Source organism: Lethenteron reissneri, chromosome 28 (assembly GCF_015708825.2).
Source record: "Lethenteron reissneri isolate LAM-NWPU_2019-01 chromosome 28, ASM1570882v1, whole genome shotgun sequence".
Classification (NCBI taxonomy): domain Eukaryota; kingdom Metazoa; phylum Chordata; class Hyperoartia; order Petromyzontiformes; family Petromyzontidae; genus Lethenteron; species Lethenteron reissneri.
This window is the reverse complement of record NC_083806.1, coordinates 1,214,406-1,232,581: the sequence shown is the minus strand read 5'-3', so window position 1 is coordinate 1,232,581 and position 18,176 is coordinate 1,214,406. Positions and strand designations below refer to the sequence as shown.

The 18,176-nt window shown below is 57.3% G+C and overlaps 1 protein-coding gene across 4 annotated transcripts in view; it reads right to left on the bottom strand.

The window, feature by feature from the left end:
- The window catches only part of LOC133348750 (AT-rich interactive domain-containing protein 1B-like), a 62,994-nt gene extending 45,074 nt beyond the window's left edge, over nt 1-17,920 (bottom strand). For all 4 annotated transcript variants that reach the window (XM_061561706.1, XM_061561707.1, XM_061561708.1 and 1 more), the window contains exons 1-2: nt 17,784-17,920; nt 17,025-17,150 (exon numbers count right to left, since the gene is read on the bottom strand). In XM_061561706.1, the coding sequence (XP_061417690.1) occupies nt 17,025-17,150; nt 17,784-17,849 (192 nt within the window). In that variant the 5' untranslated portion in view covers nt 17,850-17,920. The remainder of the gene's footprint in view (nt 1-17,024; nt 17,151-17,783) is intronic.
- Between the last annotated feature and the right edge of the window lie 256 nt (nt 17,921-18,176).

Here is an 18,176-nt window from a genome sequence, read left to right as displayed (position 1 = left end):
AGCATGAAAACAGCCCCCTCTCGCTGCCACCCCTTGAACTCGGGTCGAACTCGGGTCGCCAGGTTCGTGGCGCAGTGAACCAACCGCTACACTACCGCTCACTAGGCACACACACACACTCTGACACCAACACACTCACACACAAACACAAAGATCCCCCATATAACAATAGACTGTTGGGGCAAGTGCTGTTAGCGAGCAGCACCTGTGAAGGCCGGCACGGCACACGAGGGGGTGGGGTGGCCAGCACCACGCCCAGTCGTCTTTGTCTCCCCAGTGGAGATGTTTACACACCGCACCGGGTACGCATTTAAGTCCGTCGACTTAGGAGAGGCTCAGTACCAGTTCAGATAATCGTCACTGTTGTTGGTGGCCACGAGCGGGAATCGAACTCGGGTCGCCGGGTGCGTAGTGCAGCGCTAACACCCCACACCTGAGTCGCGACCATCGGTGGGCCAAGTCAACTCATCGACCAAACATCGCTCCTCACGTCTTTTTTTAATCGTGGTCAAATACTTAGGCCTCTTTCAAAAGGCCACTGCACCCACATCCATCCGGCCGTCTCCAGAGAAGGAGGGAAACCCCCGAGCTTACCCCACGCGGCGGTGGTCGATTTCACAGAGCCCCGCCCTGTCACCTCCCGTCCAGCAGCACACACGGAGAGCACCTCGCCTGGTATACAGGAAGTCGTGGGTTCGATCCCGACCCTGCGGTATATTTGGAGTTTGTGCGTCTCTCCCCGTGGTCGCGTGGATTTTTCTCTGGGTCCCCTGGTTTTTCCCTCCACATTTGGAATCAACGTCATGCGTTGGAGAGTTTTTGGCTGCTATAAATTTCCACGTAAAAAGCCACTTCGTGTGAGCTATAATGTGTCTCAAAGTCGCTTCTGCAAGAGTTACATAGCTCAGCAGGCCTTACCTGGTAAAATAAAAATAGGTAGATAGGTTATTCCAAGCTAATTTTGGTGCTACCCGACAAGTCGAGCGATGGAACCGGTAAACCTGTCGAGGCATCGATGGACGTGGATCATCGGGAACGTTCCGGCGATGCCACCGATGCCGCCTCGGCAGCGACGCAACAGCTACAAACAACAACAGCTCGGCACGTTCGGCGTTGGGTAACGCCGCCCTGGAGAGGGGTACAATAAGAGGCGGCGTTTCAGGCAACGGCCCTTAATCACAGCGGACAGCGTGATGACGTCACTGAGGAATGCCTGAAAAAGATGAACGCGGCTCCCGGCCAGGAGTCGAACTTGGGTTGCGGGACGTTGCCACGCACGCAAGAGTGCTACCCTAGCGGGGAGCTGGTGAGACTCATCTGCATGTGAAAATGTCTACGACAAAGAACGGGAGGGGGGAGGAGGGGGTGGAATGGGGGGGGGGCACGGCACTTTGATGTGCTCATGAATGCGTCTATGAGCCGTTAGTACCCCAGTGCGCAATCTCAGCGCCACCCCTCCCACAGCAGCTATAAGCCCCCCTCCTCCCCCGACCCCCCCCCACCTCCCTCCCACTGAGCAGCTCAACCTCACCGCAGCCCCCACCTCTCCCCTTTCATCCCCCCCAGCCCTCCCTCACCACCCCCCTCCCTCCCTGCGGCTGCCTCTCCCATCCATACCGGCCCATCAGTCCGATCGCACCTCTGTGCCTCTCTCCGTTTCTCTCACTCACAACCAGCTCACCCTTCTCCCCCCTCTTCCAGCGAGTTGCACCATGTTTTTCCACTGGCACACCCGAGCCGAGCCGTCTATACTATTTGGCTGCTGCTATAAATGACCACGTGATGATATGTGACTTCGTTGGGCTATCATTTTTGTCCAGGTCGCTTCTGCAAAAGAACTGTATAAACTAAAATAATATTTAAATACAATTCCAGGTAAGGCCCACTGAGCTATGTAGCTCTTTTTCAGAAGCGACCTGGCCACAAATGATAGCTCAACGAAGTGGCTCATCACGTGACAGTTTATAGCAACCAAACGCGTGATGTTGATTCTAAATGTGGAGGGAAAAACCGAAGGACCCAGAGAAAAATCCACACAACCATGGAGAGACATGCGAAAACTCAAAATATACAGCAGGCATCAGGGTCGGGATCGAACCCACGACCTCCTGTATACCGGGCAAAGTAGTTAGCATCTCACCACCGTGGTTCAGTGGGCCTTACCTGGTAAAATAAAAAAATAGTTTCGTTTAGAGCTGGCGTGGGGCCTTCACGGTAAAGGCGATTTCCCACTGGCTGTTTGCTGTGCTGGATCGGAACCCAAATGTGACTTGCCGTACCAGCGTGGCCCCCACATTGAGGGGGACCCTGCAACATCATGGCTACTGACCCTCACCATCAACTCCCCGACCCCACCACCCAGACCTCCACGTGGTGAGGGCCCTTTTCCCAGCGGCTCGCAAAACCACGCCACGTTAAAGATTAAGTGCAATCGCTCATCATAGCATTCCCAGCTCACTCGATGTTACTCTGCCCTCTGTTTTATGGCCGCATCGTGTTTGCTTTTCGTGAGTGCTTCGATACGATTTGTGTTCAGCCTGATCCGCTCTGATTGCACGCATTCTGATGGTTGCATTGCATATTTCTCTGCTTGCCTGTCCCAGCTCTGTATGCTAGTTCTGTACCACACTGCTCTGCGGTCACCTGTGCCCCTTTTCCGCTGGCACATCAGAGCCATGCTACGAGCCGTTTTCCCACCGGCTGTTTGCCCCACCGAGCCAGACCCAAACCGCGCTACGCTCACCTTACCCAACATCCGAATCTTGAGTCAGGGCCAAGCAGGGCCAGGGGAGGGACTAATCACGTATTCATTGGAGGCGAGATGTTAACTACCTCGCCTGTTATAGAAGAGGTCGTGGATTCGATCCCGACCCTGAGTGTGCATGTTCTCCCCATGGTCACGTGGATTTTTCTCCAGTCCTCCGGTTTTCTCCTCCACATTTAGAATCACCATCGTGCGTTTCGAGTGTTTGGCTGCTATAAAGTTCCCCACAATAAACCGCTTCGTTGAGCTATCACTTGCGATAGCCAGGTCGCGTCTGGAAAAAAACTACATAGCAGCTCAGTGGGCCTTACCTGGTAAAATAAAAATAGTGTTCATAGTTTTAGTTTCACTGCGTGTGACGTTAGTCGGCAACGCGGCTCAAACGCGGCCGTGTCCTCCAACTCGTGAGCGGACTCGTTCACCGCGGAAAAAAAACAGCCCGACGGCTCCTGAGCGCACGCCGGCGAGTGCAAAATCTCTCGTTGCCGTGGAGACGGGAGGATGGCGCAGCGGTTGGCGCGTGAAGCCGGCGACCCGACCTCCGTTTCCCGGACAACGGCCAACATCGGTCGCGGGCGATTGCCGAAACGGTACCTGCGCACCGAACCCTCATTTCTCGTACGTATGTTGAACTTCTTTCGCAACGTACGTAGTCAACCGTGCTACATCGGAGGCTCAAACCCGCACACGGACCAGAGTGGTGAAGTACGTCAGAGACGCTCGGCTAACAAACGGCCTCCCTCCCTCTGCAAGGCCCGAGCCTCCTCCCGGCACGAACGGAAGTGCTCTCTACCCCGAACGCTGCGCCAGAAGCCACCGCCTCTGCGGGACGCGACCGCTGTAATACGTTCCTGGAAAAGTTTCAAAGGGGTTTTACTGCAGCACTCAAGCCGCGCCTCGCGACAGCTAAATGGCCCGGGCGAGTGCTATTAGCGAGCATCTGCTCAGGTTGGTACGTCGCAACAGGTCTGGGTGTCGCCGAACCCACGCGCCAGCCGGATTCACCTACGCCAGCGCCGATGTTTACACGCGGCATCAGCGGCATCAGCGGCATCAGCGTGTAAACATGTATATGGCCGAGCCGTCTAAGGGGGTGCCCATTGCCAATTTAGATCATCACTCGCCACTGGCGTTAGCCGTGGCCGGGAACTGAACTGGGATCGTAGGGTTCGTAGAACGGTGCGCCAACCTCCACCCACGCAGAGACGGACACGCACACAAACAAAAAAGACAAAGTTCCCCCATATAGCCTTTAACAGACTGTTGAGGAAAGTGCTGTTAATGAGCACATATGAAGGCCGAGACCACCCTTGCTTCGCCAATGCTAGTGTTTACACACTGCACCAGGTACTCATTTAAGACTAAGTCGAGCTTGGGGGAGGCCTATGACGAGTTTAAATCATCTTCAGCGATGTTGGCCATGAGCGGGGAATGGAACTCGGGAGGCAGGGTTCGTAGTGTGGTGCGCTTTCCTCACACACACAGACAGACACACACACACACACAGACACGCGCAGACACACAGACAGACACAGTCACCCACACCCTCTCCTCCGCTCGCCTATGCCCTGGTGCACGAATGAGAGCGGTAACGAGGAGGTAATTAGTAGGCAAGTGGATGTCAGCGACGGTGCGAGGAGTGCAACAGAGGTGGGGGCCGGGAGGGTTGGGGCGGCGTGGGGGGTTGCCGGGGTTAGGGTTGGGGTGACGCGGTCTCCTTAAACGCGGCTACAATTATCACGAGCCTCCCTCCCTCCCCCACCTCCTCCTCCTCGGCGAACGCCTCTTGGCAGTAGCTGCACGGCGGTGGTGGTGGCCGCGCGGCGTCTCGGCTCGGATTTCACATTCCTGGGGTCCGCCGTGAACGCGTCCGGATCAGCGGTGGCACCTTCTCTTCTCTCTCTCTCCCACCATCTCCCCGTGCATCTCTCTCGCTCTCTCTCACTCTCTCTTTCTGTCTGGACATTTCCTCTCTCTCTCTCGCTCCCACAGTCTCTGTTTGTGTGTGTTTGTCTCTCTCTCGCTCGCTCTCTGGACATTTCCGTTCTCTCCGCTCCCTCCCCGTCTCTAATTGTCCGCGTTGTTTGTGGACGACCGCCCAATCCGTCACGACGTCGCCGCCCGTCACGCGCTCCACTCGCGGGCAGAGGAACGCGCGGGTCAGCTCAGCCCACTCCACAACGGGCACTTTACGGAGAGACTGCTCCCTGCCATGGGAATGTAGAATTGTGACCGCCGCACACCTCTTTTTTTTCCGCGTGCTTCTCTTCTTCCGTGTAAGTCCCTCTGCGCCCCGCGCCTCCCGCTCCGTCGCGTGTTCCTCGCGTGCGCGCGCGGTGCTACACGCGTGGAACCCGACACGCATGACAACGACTATGATGGGGCAAGCGCTAATAGCAAACACCTATGAAGGCCGGAACGGTACGCGACAGGGTGGGTGGCCAGCATAACGCCCGACCGCCTTTGTCTTCCTAGTGACGATGTTTACACACCGCACCAGGTACTCATTTGAGGCCGAGTCGACCTAACGGAGGAGGCCCATGACCGGTTCAGATAATTGTCACTGGTGTTGGCCATGAGCGAGAATCGAACCCAGGTCACCGGGTTCGTAACGCAGTGTACTAACCGCTACACTACCGCCACCACCGCCGCCACCGCCGCCACCACCACCACCACCGCCACCACCGCCACCACCGCCACCACCACCAGTGCCGTCTGGCTGCAAACCCAACCCCAGCGCCTCACAGGGGCCGCGCCCTCACAATTAGACTCAAGCGTCAAGAGATTGGGGAGCGGGGCGTCAAGGTCAGTCGCTGCGCTCACAATCCTCGCGTCGTCGTCGCTGGTTCGATTCTGTGGCGTGGCACGTTACACGGTGGGCACGCTTCTTCAATCAGCGGCAAGGTGGCGCAGTGATAGCACTTCGGCCACACAGCAAGAGAGGGCTGGGTTTGATTCTCAAGTCGGGCGTCTCTCTCTGGAGTTTGTACGATCTCCCGCCTATCCTGCGTGAGTTTCCTCCGGGTTCTCCGCATTGCAAAAACAAAACTCACACAATGTAACTGGTATTGGCCTCCGAATGCTGAATAATAACACTGCAAATGCACTCAATTGGACTCACAAACAGCAGCAACCATCGCCCCACCCCCTGCAAAAACTTGGCAGGACCCTCCTGAAAAGAGTCTTGAGACTCAGTGAGGCTTTTTACCCAAGAAAACAAGCGAAATGAAATATAAAGTGGTCTTCTTGGGCCAATTAAGGCCATGAATCGCCATGGGTGCGAGCACTCTGGCCGCTGTGAGCCACTGTGCACCCCACACTTAAACTAAAACTGTAAACTTTACCAGGTAAGGTCCACCGACTTATATAGCTCTTTTTCAGAAGCGAATTGGCCACAATTGATAACTCAACGAAGTGGCTTACTGTCGTGTAGACACATTTATAGCAGCCAAATACTCTAAACGCGTGATGTTGATTCTAAATGTGGAGTGAAAAACCGGAAGATCCGGAGAAAAATCCACGCAACCACAGGGGGAGAGACATCAAAACTCCAAATATACAGCAGGCGTCAGTGTCGGGATCGAACCGACGACATCCTGTATACCAGGCGAGGTAGTTAACATCTCTCCACCGTGGCGGCGACGTCGCGAAGCGCTGTGCCATGGTTCGGGGTGGTGGGCATGCGGTGCCATCGCTTGACGAGGCCAACTGTCGGTGAAGGCGCAGCCCTGCAGTTGCTCGCTCGCGCCACCGCTGCTGGAAGGGGCCTCGATTGGAGGGAGCCCAACAGAGGGCCACCCTCTGGAGGAAGCTCTGTTTTGGGCCAACTCTTCCAAGCCAGCCGGACATCTTGGGAGAGGCGGGCACACCACCACACTCTACCCCAGCACATTTTACCCCAACACACTCTACCCCAGCACATTTTACCCCAGCACGCTCTACTCCAGCACACTTTACCCCAGCACGCTCTACCCCAGCACACTTTACCCCAGCACGCTTTACCCCAGCACGCTCTACCCCAGCACACTTTACCCCAGCACACTCTACCCCAGCACATTTTACCCCAACACACTCTACCCCAGCACACTCTACCCCAGCACACTTTACCCCAGCACACTTTACCCCAGCACACTTTACCCCAGCACACTTTACCCCAGCACACTTTACCCCAGCCACTCTAAACCCCAGCCACTCTACTACCCCAGCACACTCTACCCCAGCACACTCTACCCCAGCACACTCTACCCCAGCACACTCTACCCCCGCACACTCTACCCCAGCACACTCTACCCCAGCACACTCTACCCCAGCACCTCTACCCCAGCACACTCTACCCCAGCACACTCTACCCAGCACACTCTACCCCAGCACACTTACCGACTTACCCCAGCACACTCTACCCCAGCACACTCTACCCAGCACACTCTACCCCAGCACACTCTACCCCAGCACACTCTACCCCAGCACACTCTACCCCCAGCACACTCTACCCCAGCACACTCTAACCCCAGCACACTCTACTAACCCCAGCACACTCTACCCCGCACACTCTACCCCAGCACACTCTTACCCCAGCACACTTCTACCCCAGCACACTCTACCCCAGCACACTCTACCCCAGCACACTCTACCCCAGCACACTCTACCCCAGCACACTCTACCCCAGCACCTCTACCCCAGCACACTCTACCCCAGCACACTCTACCCCAGCACACTCTACCCCAGCACACTCTACCTACCCAGCACACTCTAACCCCAGCACACTCTACCCCAGCACACTCTACCACCAGCACACTCTACCCCAGCACACTCTACCCCAGCACACTCTACCCCAGCACACTCTACCCCAGCACACTCTACCCCAGCACACTCTACCCCAGCACACCACACATTTACCCCAGCACACTTTACCCCAGCACACTCTACCCCAGCACACTTTACCCCAGCACACTTTACCCCAGCACACTTTACCCCAGCACACTTTACCCCAGCACACTTTACCCCAGCACACTTTACCCCAGCACACTTTACCCCAGCACACTCTACCCCAGCACACTCTACCCCAGCACACTCTACCCCAGCACACTCTACCCCAGCACACTCTACCCAGCACACTCTACCCCAGCACACTCTACCCCAGCACACTCTACCCCAGCACACTCTACCCCAGCACACTCTACCCCAGCACACTCTACCCCAGCACACTTTACCCCAGCACACTTTACCCCAGCACACTCTACCCCAGCACACTCTACCCCAGCACACTCTACCCCAGCACACTCTACCCCAGCACACTCTTACCCCAGCACACTTTACCCCAGCACACTTTACCCCAGCACACTTTACCCCAGCACTACTCTACCCCAGCACACTCTACCCCAGCACACTCTACCCCAGCACACTCTACCCCAGCCACGCTCTACCCCAGCACGCTCTACCCCAGCACACTTTACCCCAGCACACTTTACCCCAGCACACTTTACCCCAGCACACTCTACCCCAGCACGCTCTACCCCAGCACACTCTACCCCAGCACACTCTACCCCAGCACGCTCTACCCCAGCACACTCTACCCCAGCACACTCTACCCCAGCACACTCTACCCCAGCACACTCTACCCCAGCACACTTTACCCCAGCACACTCTACCCCAGCACGCTCTACCCCCAGCACACTCTACCCCAGCACACTCTACCCCAGCACGCTCTACCCCAGCACGCTTTACCCCAGCACGCTCTACCCCAGCACACTCTACCCCAGCACACTCTACCCCAGCACACTATACCCCAGCACGCTCTACCCCAGCACGCTCTACCCCAGCACACTCTACCCAGCACACTCTACCCCAGCACACTCTACCCCAGCACACTTTACCCCCAGCACGCTCTACCCCAGCACGCTCTACCCCAGCACACTCTACCCCAGCACGCTCTACCCCAGCACGCTCTACCCCAGCACGCTCTACCCCAGCACACTCTACCCCAGCACACTTTACCCCAGCACACTTTACCCCAGCACGCTCTACCCCAGCACGCTCTAACCCCAGCACGCTCTACCCCAGCACGCTTTACCCCAGCACGCTCTACCCCAGCACGCTCTACCCCAGCACACTCTACCCCAGCACACTCTACCCCAGCACACTTTACCCCAGCACACTTTACCCCAGCACGCTCTACCCCAGCACGCTCTACCCCAGCACGCTCTACCCCAGCACGCTTTACCCCAGCACGCTCTAACCCCAGCACGCTCTACCCCAGCACACTCTACCCAGCACACTTTACCCCAGCACACTTTACCCCAGCACGCTCTACCCCAGCACACTCTACCCCAGCACACTCTACCCCAGCACGCTCTACCCCAGCACGCTCCACCCCAGCAACGCTCTACCCCAGCACACTCTAACCCCAGCACACTTTACCCCAGCACACTTTACCCCAGCACGCTCTACCCCAGCACACTCTACCCCAGCACACTCTACCCCAGCACACTCTACCCCAGCACGCTCTACCCCAGCACACTCTACCCCAGCACACTCTACCCCAGCACACTCTACCCCAGCACGCTCTACCCCAGCACGCTCTACCCCAGCACGCTCTACCCCAGCACACTCTCCCCCAGCACACTTTACCCCAGCACACTTTACCCCAGCACACTTTACCCCAGCACACTTTACCCCAGCACACTTTACCCCAGCACACTTTACCCCAGCACACTTTACCCCAGCACACTTTACCCCAGCACACTTTACCCCAGCACACTTTACCCCAGCACACTCTACCCCAGCACGCTCTACCCCAGCACACTCTACCCCAGCACACTTTACCCCAGCACACTTTACCCCAGCACACTCTCCCCCAGCACACTTTACCCCAGCACACTCTACCCCAGCACGCTCTACCCCAGCACACTCTACCCCAGCACGCTCTACCCCAGCACACTCTACCCCAGCACGCTCTACCCCAGCACACTCTACCCCAGCACACTCTACCCCAGCACACTCTACCCCAGCACACTTTACCCCAGCACGCTCTACCCCAGCACACTCTACCCCAGCACACTCTACCCCAGCACACTCTACCCCAACACACTCTACCCCAGCACACTCTACCCCAGCACACTCTACCCCAGCACACTTTACCCCAGCACACTTTACCCCAGCACGCTCTACCCCAGCACACTCTACCCCCAGCACACTCTCCCCCAGCACACTTTACCCCAGCACACTCTACCCAGCACACTCTCCCCCAGCACACTTTACCCCAGCACGCTTCACCCCAACACACTTTACCCCAGCACGCTTTACCCCAACACGCTCTACCCCAGCACACTCTACCCCAGCACACTCTACCCCAACACACTCTACCCCAGCACACTCTACCCCAGCACACTCTACCCCAACACACTCTACCCCAGCACACTCTACCCCAGCACACTCTACCCCAGCACACTCTCCCCCAGCACACTTTACCCCAGCACACTCTCCCCCAGCACACTCTACCCCAACACACTCTACCCCAGCACACTCTACCCAACACACTCTACCCCAACACACTCTACCCCAGCACACTCTACCCCAGCACACTCTCCCCCAGCACACTTTACCCCAGCACACTTTACCCCAGCACACTTTACCCCAGCACACTCTACCCCAGCACACTCTACCCCAGCACACTCTACCCCAGCACACTCTACCCCAGCACACTCTACCCCAGCACACTCTACCCCAGCACACTCTACCCCAGCACACTCTCCCCCAGCACACTTTACCCCAGCACACTCTCCCCCAGCACACTTTACCCCAGCACACTTTACCCCAGCACACTCTACCCCAGCACACTCTCCCCCAGCACACTCTACCCCAGCACACTCTACCCCAGCACACTTTTCCCCAGCACACTTTACCCCAGCACACTCTACCCCAGCACACTCTACCCCAGCACACTTTACCCCAGCACACTCTCCCCCAGCACACTCTACCCCAGCACACTCTACCCCAGCACACTCTACCCCAGCACACTCTACCCCAGCACACTCTACCCCAGCACACTCTCCCCCAGCACACTTTACCCCAGCACACTCTACCCCAGCACACTTTACCCCAGCACACTCTACCCCAGCACACTCTCACCCAGCACACTCTACCCCAGCACACTCTACCCCAGCACACTCTCCCCCAGCACACTTTACCCCAGCACACTTTACCCCAGCACACTCTCCCCCAGCACACTCTACCCCAGCACACTTTACCCCAGCACACTTTACCCCAGCACACTCTACCCCAGCACACTCTCCCCCAGCACACTCTACCCCAGCACACTCTACCCCAGCACGCTTTACCCCAGCACACTCTACCCCAGCACACTCTACCCCAGCACACTTTACCCCAGCACACTCTACCCCAGCACACTCTACCCCAGCACACTTTACCCCAGCACACTCTACCCCAGCACACTCTACCCCAGCACACTTTACCCCAGCACACTCTACCCCAGCACACTCTACCCAGCACACTTTACCCCAGCACACTTTACCCCAGCACACTCTACCCCAGCACACTCTACCCCAGCACACTTTACCCCAGCACACTCTCCCCCAGCACGCTTTACCCCAGCACACTTTACCCCAGCACACTTTACCCCAGCACACTTTACCCCAGCACACTTTACCCCAACACACTTACCCCAGCACACTCTACCCCAGCACACTCTCCCCCAGCACACTTTACCCCAGCACACTCTACCCCAGCACACTCTACCCAGCACGCTTTTCCCCAGCACGCTTTACCCCAGCACGCTCTACCCCAGCACACTCTACCCCAGCACACTCTACCCCAGCACACTCTACCCCAGCACACTCTACCCCAGCACACTCTACCCCAGCACACTCTACCCCAGCACACTCTACCCCAGCCACTTTACCCCAGCACGCTCTACCCCAGCACACTCTACCCCAGCACACTCTACCCCAGCACACTCTACCCCAGCACACTCTACCCCAGCACACTCTACCCCAGCACACTCTACCCCAGCACACTTTACCCCAGCACACTTTACCCCAGCACGCTCTACCCCAGCACACTCTACCCCAGCACACTCTCCCCCAGCACACTTTACCCCAGCACACTCTACCCCAGCACACTCTCCCCCAGCACACTTTACCCCAGCACGCTTTACCCCAACACACTTTACCCCAGCACGCTTTACCCCAACACACTCTACCCCAGCACACTCTACCCCAGCACACTCTACCCCAACACACTCTACCCCAGCACACTCTACCCCAGCACACTCTACCCCAGCACACTCTACCCCAGCACACTCTCCCCCAGCACACTTTACCCCAGCACACTCTCCCCCAGCACACTCTACCCCAACACACTCTACCCCAGCACACTCTACCCCAACACACTCTACCCCAGCACACTCTCCCCCAGCACACTTTACCCCAGCACACTCTCCCCCAGCACACTCTACCCCAACACACTCTACCCCAGCACACTCTACCCCAACACACTCTACCCCAGCACACTCTCCCCCAGCACACTTTACCCCAGCACACTTTACCCCAGCACACTTTACCCCAGCACACTCTACCCCAGCACACTCTACCCCAGCACACTCTACCCCAGCACACTCTACCCCAGCACACTCTCCCCCAGCACACTTTACCCCAGCACACTCTCCCCCAGCACACTGTACCCCAGCACACTTTACCCCAGCACACTCTACCCCAGCACACTCTCCCCCAGCACACTCTACCCCAGCACACTTTTCCCCAGCACACTTTACCCCAGCACACTCTACCCCAGCACACTCTACCCCAGCACACTCTACCCCAGCACACTTTACCCCAGCACACTTTACCCCAGCACACTCTCCCCCAGCACACTCTCCCCCAGCACACTCTCCCCAGCACACTCTCCCCAGCACACTCTACCCCAGCACACTCTACCCCAGCACACTCTACCCCAGCACACTCTACCCCAGCACACTCTACCCCAGCACACTCTACCCCAGCACACTTTACCCCAGCACACTCTACCCCAGCACACTTTACCCCAGCCCACTTTACCCCAGCACACTTACCCCAGCACACTCTCCCCAGCACACTCTACCCCAGCACACTCTACCCCAGCACACTCTCCCCCAGCACACTCTACCCCAGCACACTTTACCCCAGCACACTTTACCCCAGCACACTTTACCCCAGCACACTTTACCCCAGCACACTCTACCCCAGCACGCTCTACCCCAGCACGCTTTACCCCAGCACACTTTACCCCAGCACACTCTACCCCAGCACACTTTACCCCAGCACACTCTACCCCACCACACTCTACCCCAGCACACTTTACCCCAGCACACTCTACCCCAGCACACTCTACCCCAGCACACTTTACCCCAGCACACTCTACCCCAGCACACTCTACCCCAGCACACTTTACCCCAGCACACTTTACCCCAGTACACTCTACCCCAGCACACTCTACCCCAGCACACTCTCCCCCAGCACGCTTTACCCCAGCACACTTTACCCCAGCACACTTTACCCCAGCACACTTTACCCCAGCACACTTTACCCCAACACACTTTACCCCAGCACACTCTACCCCGGCACACTCTCCCCCAGCACACTTTACCCCAGCACACTCTACCCCAGCACACTCTACCCCAGCACGCTTTTCCCCAGCACACTTTACCTCAGCACGCTCGACCCCGCCGCGCGCAACTTTTTGCCGATTGATTAACTGTAGGGGCTAACCCCATTTTAACGTGGCCGAACAGACAGAGGTGAATGGTGAGAAACCTGCCCCCCGCTCCCCACCACCATTTCAACTGCCGAGCCGGGAGATGGGAACCTAACCGGCGGCCCCACCGCGCGCTGCTCGCCATCACACCGCCGTGGCAGCGTCTCCCCATGATGATAGGCCTCGCAAAATTGCCCCCCCCTGCCACTGCTTTGCCGGAATTCGAGCTCACGATCCCACGATTAGTGAGCCCCGCCGTCCCCACCGCCGGCGTGCGAGAGCTCGCGGAAAGCGCACGCGCATTTTTGTGGATAATTATGTGCGCTGTGCGTGACTGTTTTCGTGTGTGCGCGCGGGGCGCGCGTACGTGTGTGTCCATGCGCGCGTGCACGCGCGTGTGTGCGCGCGCGTGTGTGTGCGTGCGCGCCAAGCAGAACGAGATGAAAGACGTTTCAGGTCGCAGTTACAATAACTGCGCGAGAACGCATTGGAGAGAGGGGAAACTGCCCGGAACCAGTTTGCGCTTCATGGCCCGAGGCCCCTCTCAGTTTTTTTGTTTTCTTTCCCTGCGTCTCTCTCACACTCCCCTCTCTCTCACACACGAGCACACACACACGAGCACACATGAGCACACACACACGAGCACACACGAGCACACACACACGCGAGCACACACACAAAGATCCACTGGGTGGCCTTCTACATGCTGTTGGTGCAGATGATGTTAGCGAGCACTTATCAAGGCCGGGGACAGTATACACGAGGCGATGGTTGTGGCCAGCTCCATGCCCGGCCGTCTTTGTCTCCCCTGCGATGATGTTTTTCCATGGGCAGAGTTGACCTAGGTGGGGGATGCTCGGCATTTGTTCGAATGTCATTTGCCACTGATGTGCCACGCTGCTCCCCAATTACACACAAACAAACAAAGATCCCCCGTGTAGCCTTAACAGACTGTTGGGGCAAGTGCTGTTAGCGAGCATCTCGAACACACACACACTCGCTCGTCATCTCTCACCCTCTCACACTCGCCCCCTCCCCACACACCATCATTGTCTCCCTCACACCCCTCTCTCTCTCCCTGCCTCTCTCCCGCAACTCTCCCCGATCCACCCTCGCACACAGCTCTAGGCCAGCGCACTCTCCCCCAACCTCTCTCAACACTCTCTCACTCACAAACTCACGGCACTGCCCTCCACTCTCTCGCTCTCTACACTCTCCACTCACTCTCTCTCTCCACGCTCTCCCCCACCTCTCTCCACTCTCCCTCCCTCACTCTCTCGCACAAAGACAAAAATCCACCATATAGCCCTCACAGACTGTAGGGGCAAGTGCTGTTAGCGAGCACCTATGAAGGCCGGAACGGTACACGAGGGGGTGGGTAGCCAGCACCACGCCCGACCGCCTTTGTCTCCCCAGTGGCGATGTTTACACAGCGCACCAGGTACTAGTTTGAGGCTGAGTCGACCTAGGGGAGGCCCAGGACCGGTTCAGATAATCGTCACTGATGGTGGCCGTGAGCGGGAATCGAAGGCCGGTCGCCGAATTCGTAGCGCAGCGCGCTAACCGCTACACCACCGCTCTCTCGCACACACAGTCACACACACAGAGGTACACACAGTCACACACACAGTCACACACACACAGTCACACACACAGAGGTACACACAGTCACACACACAGAGGTACACACAGTCACACACACAGTCACACACACAGAGGTACACACAGTCACACACACAGAGGTACACACAGTCACACACACAGAGGTCACACACACACAGTCACACACACAGAGGTACACACAGTCACACACACAGTCACACACACAGAGGTCACACACACAGTCACACACACAGTCACACACACAGTCACACACACAGAGGTCACACAGTCACACACACAGAGGTCACACAGAGGTACACACAGTCACACACGGGCCACGCACGCTATGAGCGCGCGGGCTCCCCAATGCTGCTGGCGGAATGACGACACCGCCGACATCCGCCCGCTCTCACGGGGCCACTCGGGGCTCGCGACGCGCACGCGCGGCCGTCACGCACGCGCCTGCGGCCTGCCTACCGACCACCGTCCCACCATTAAAACGACTCTCGCCTCTCCTCGAACAGGGGCGTGGAGAACGCTCGCGCCTTCTCCCCCACCTCTCCTTGCAGTCGATTTAATGTAGGAAAACTCTGCAGTGGTTTCAACAATCAGTGTCTCATCAGCAGAGCCATGCTGAACCGCCAGATCTTTGAAGGCAAGGACCTCGCCCCCCCGTTACTCTCTCGCTCGTCAGACGTGGGTCCTAGCTCAACGCAACAACAAAAATCAGCTCTACAAAACACAACACAGAAATCATCACGATCTCGACGTCCGAGCGGTGATCACTGACAAGCAGCGCCCGACCCGTCAACGTCTCGCAAGCCTCGTTGAGCCCAGGCAGCACTCCGATAGACCACCACCACCCCACCACCGCCGCCGCTGCGTTGTGTGCAGCGGAGGGCAGCGTAGCAAACATCCGTTGTTGGGCTGTACTATGTACTATGCTCCCTGCTTCACAGCTCCCCACCACGTGGATTGAGAAAAGGGCCATAGGATGAACAAAACGTCACCGACGTATTAGACTTGGAAACCCAGTACGCGCATAATCGTCACGCTCCAAATTTCCCAGATTAAAAATAAATCACACCGCAAATGACTCCGTTGGGATTACACACGGCAGGAGCAGCAGCAGCAATTATCACCGCCGCCTGGCAGGCAAATTGTCCCCAGGTCACTCTTGCAAATGAGACCTCACCCCTAGTCTCTCGAATTGATCACCCGATTAAACAAAAATAAACTTGATAAACTTGAACTCAAAATTTCTCACAGCCTTTCGGATTCATGCACGTTCGGCTACACGAGGCGCGGAAGACGTTCAACGTACGTACATTTTACGTGTTTCATCACTGGTCGGAAGCACCGGCCTGGCGGTGGGCCTACGTGGCGGCAGTGTTGTTTGACATCCACTCGACAGGCACTTTAGCGAGTACCTCGAACACAAGCAGCAAGCCTCCTCCCCAAAACTCAAGCGCCCGGGACTGAAAAAGCCCAGCCACGGCATCAATCATTAACGCTCCCTTGTGGGGCTTGTTTGACTGCTCAGTGTCTACCAACAGTGAACCGGCTCCTAAGTCACTTCAATGGCTGGTGTGTTTGTCAACTTTCTTACAAAATTCCAGTTATCTCTCGAAGCCACTCAGTGCAAAGGGCAACCGCGGACTTTGTCGCTCATTTGTTTCTGCCCCTCTCTGTGTCGGTTCAGAAGAACAAGGGGGGCCATCGCCTTAAACGTCAGGCTACTCAACATCACGATACACTTCACGATGATAAGCCACTTCATTGGTTGGGCTATCATTTGTGATAGCCAGTTCACTTCCGAAAAAGAGCTGCGTGCAGCTCAGTGGGCCTTACCTGGTCAAATAAAAAAGTGTTCATCGTTGATAGTTTGCGTCGGGCAGCCGCGTTCGCTCACCTTGCCGAGGACGTCCAGGCAGGGGTGGATGTTGAGCTCAGGGCTGTCCAGCTTGACCACGCCGACCCAGCCATAGTCCAGCAGCTCCTCGTCCTCGGTGCTCACGCACAGCGACAGCGGGTGAACCTGCACGGCGCGGGGGGCAGCACAGCACCTCCGATTAGCACGGTTGGCTACGTACGGTGCGAAAGAAGTTCAACATGCATACAGCGTCACATTCCGCCGTGCAGGGATGCGCCGCGCGATACCCAACGTTTCACGCCCCGTGCCGAACCTATCGCCGCGCATCAAGAACCGGCATCAGCCTGGCAATGCCGCCGGCATCAGCCTGGCAATGCCGCCGGCATCAGCCTGGCAATGCCGCCGGCATCAGCCTGGCAATGCCGCCGGCATCAGCCTGGCAATGCCGCCGGCATCAGCCTGGCAATGCCGCCGGCATCAGCCTGGCAATGCCGCCGGCATCAGCCTGGCAATGCCGCCGGCATCAGCCTGGCAATGCCGCCGGCATCAGCCTGGCAATGCCGCCGGCATCAGCCTGGCAATGCCGCCGGCATCAGCCTGGCAATGCCGCCGGCATCAGCCTGGCAATGCCGCCAGCATCAGCCTGGCAATGCCGAGTAATCAAGGGGAAAAGGGTGCTTGCTCGAATCAGATCCTGAAGAAGCTCCATGCACGTGGAGCAAAAACCCGTTGGAGACGTTCATGAAATTCACTCGCGCGGTCAATGATTCACTTACAACTGCACACTCATTCATTCACCTGCCAGCGCTCATTCTCATCAGTACTGCCGTGCTGCTCTCTCGTCTGTTTCACTCCGTTGTTCATTCACCCACGAACACCCCGCCGTTCTGGTTATCCAGGCACTTCTTCGCTGAGCAATTGCCGCTTTCATTCACTCCGAATCACTCTCCCTTCTCTCATGCGCTCTTCCAGTCTCCACTGAAAGGGGCGAGGGGTGGTGAAATGTGGCTCAGACAAATAAAAATAAAAAATTAATACATGAAAATAACAATCCTGCAGTAATATAGCGGCACGTAAACACGCCCGCGGTGTACTTCGGTGGTCATTTCTGCCTCCTGTTATTATTTTGAAGAGGCCTCGTCGTCACTCACGATCGTGAACACGTGGAGCAGCGCTGGTTTGCTGTCCATG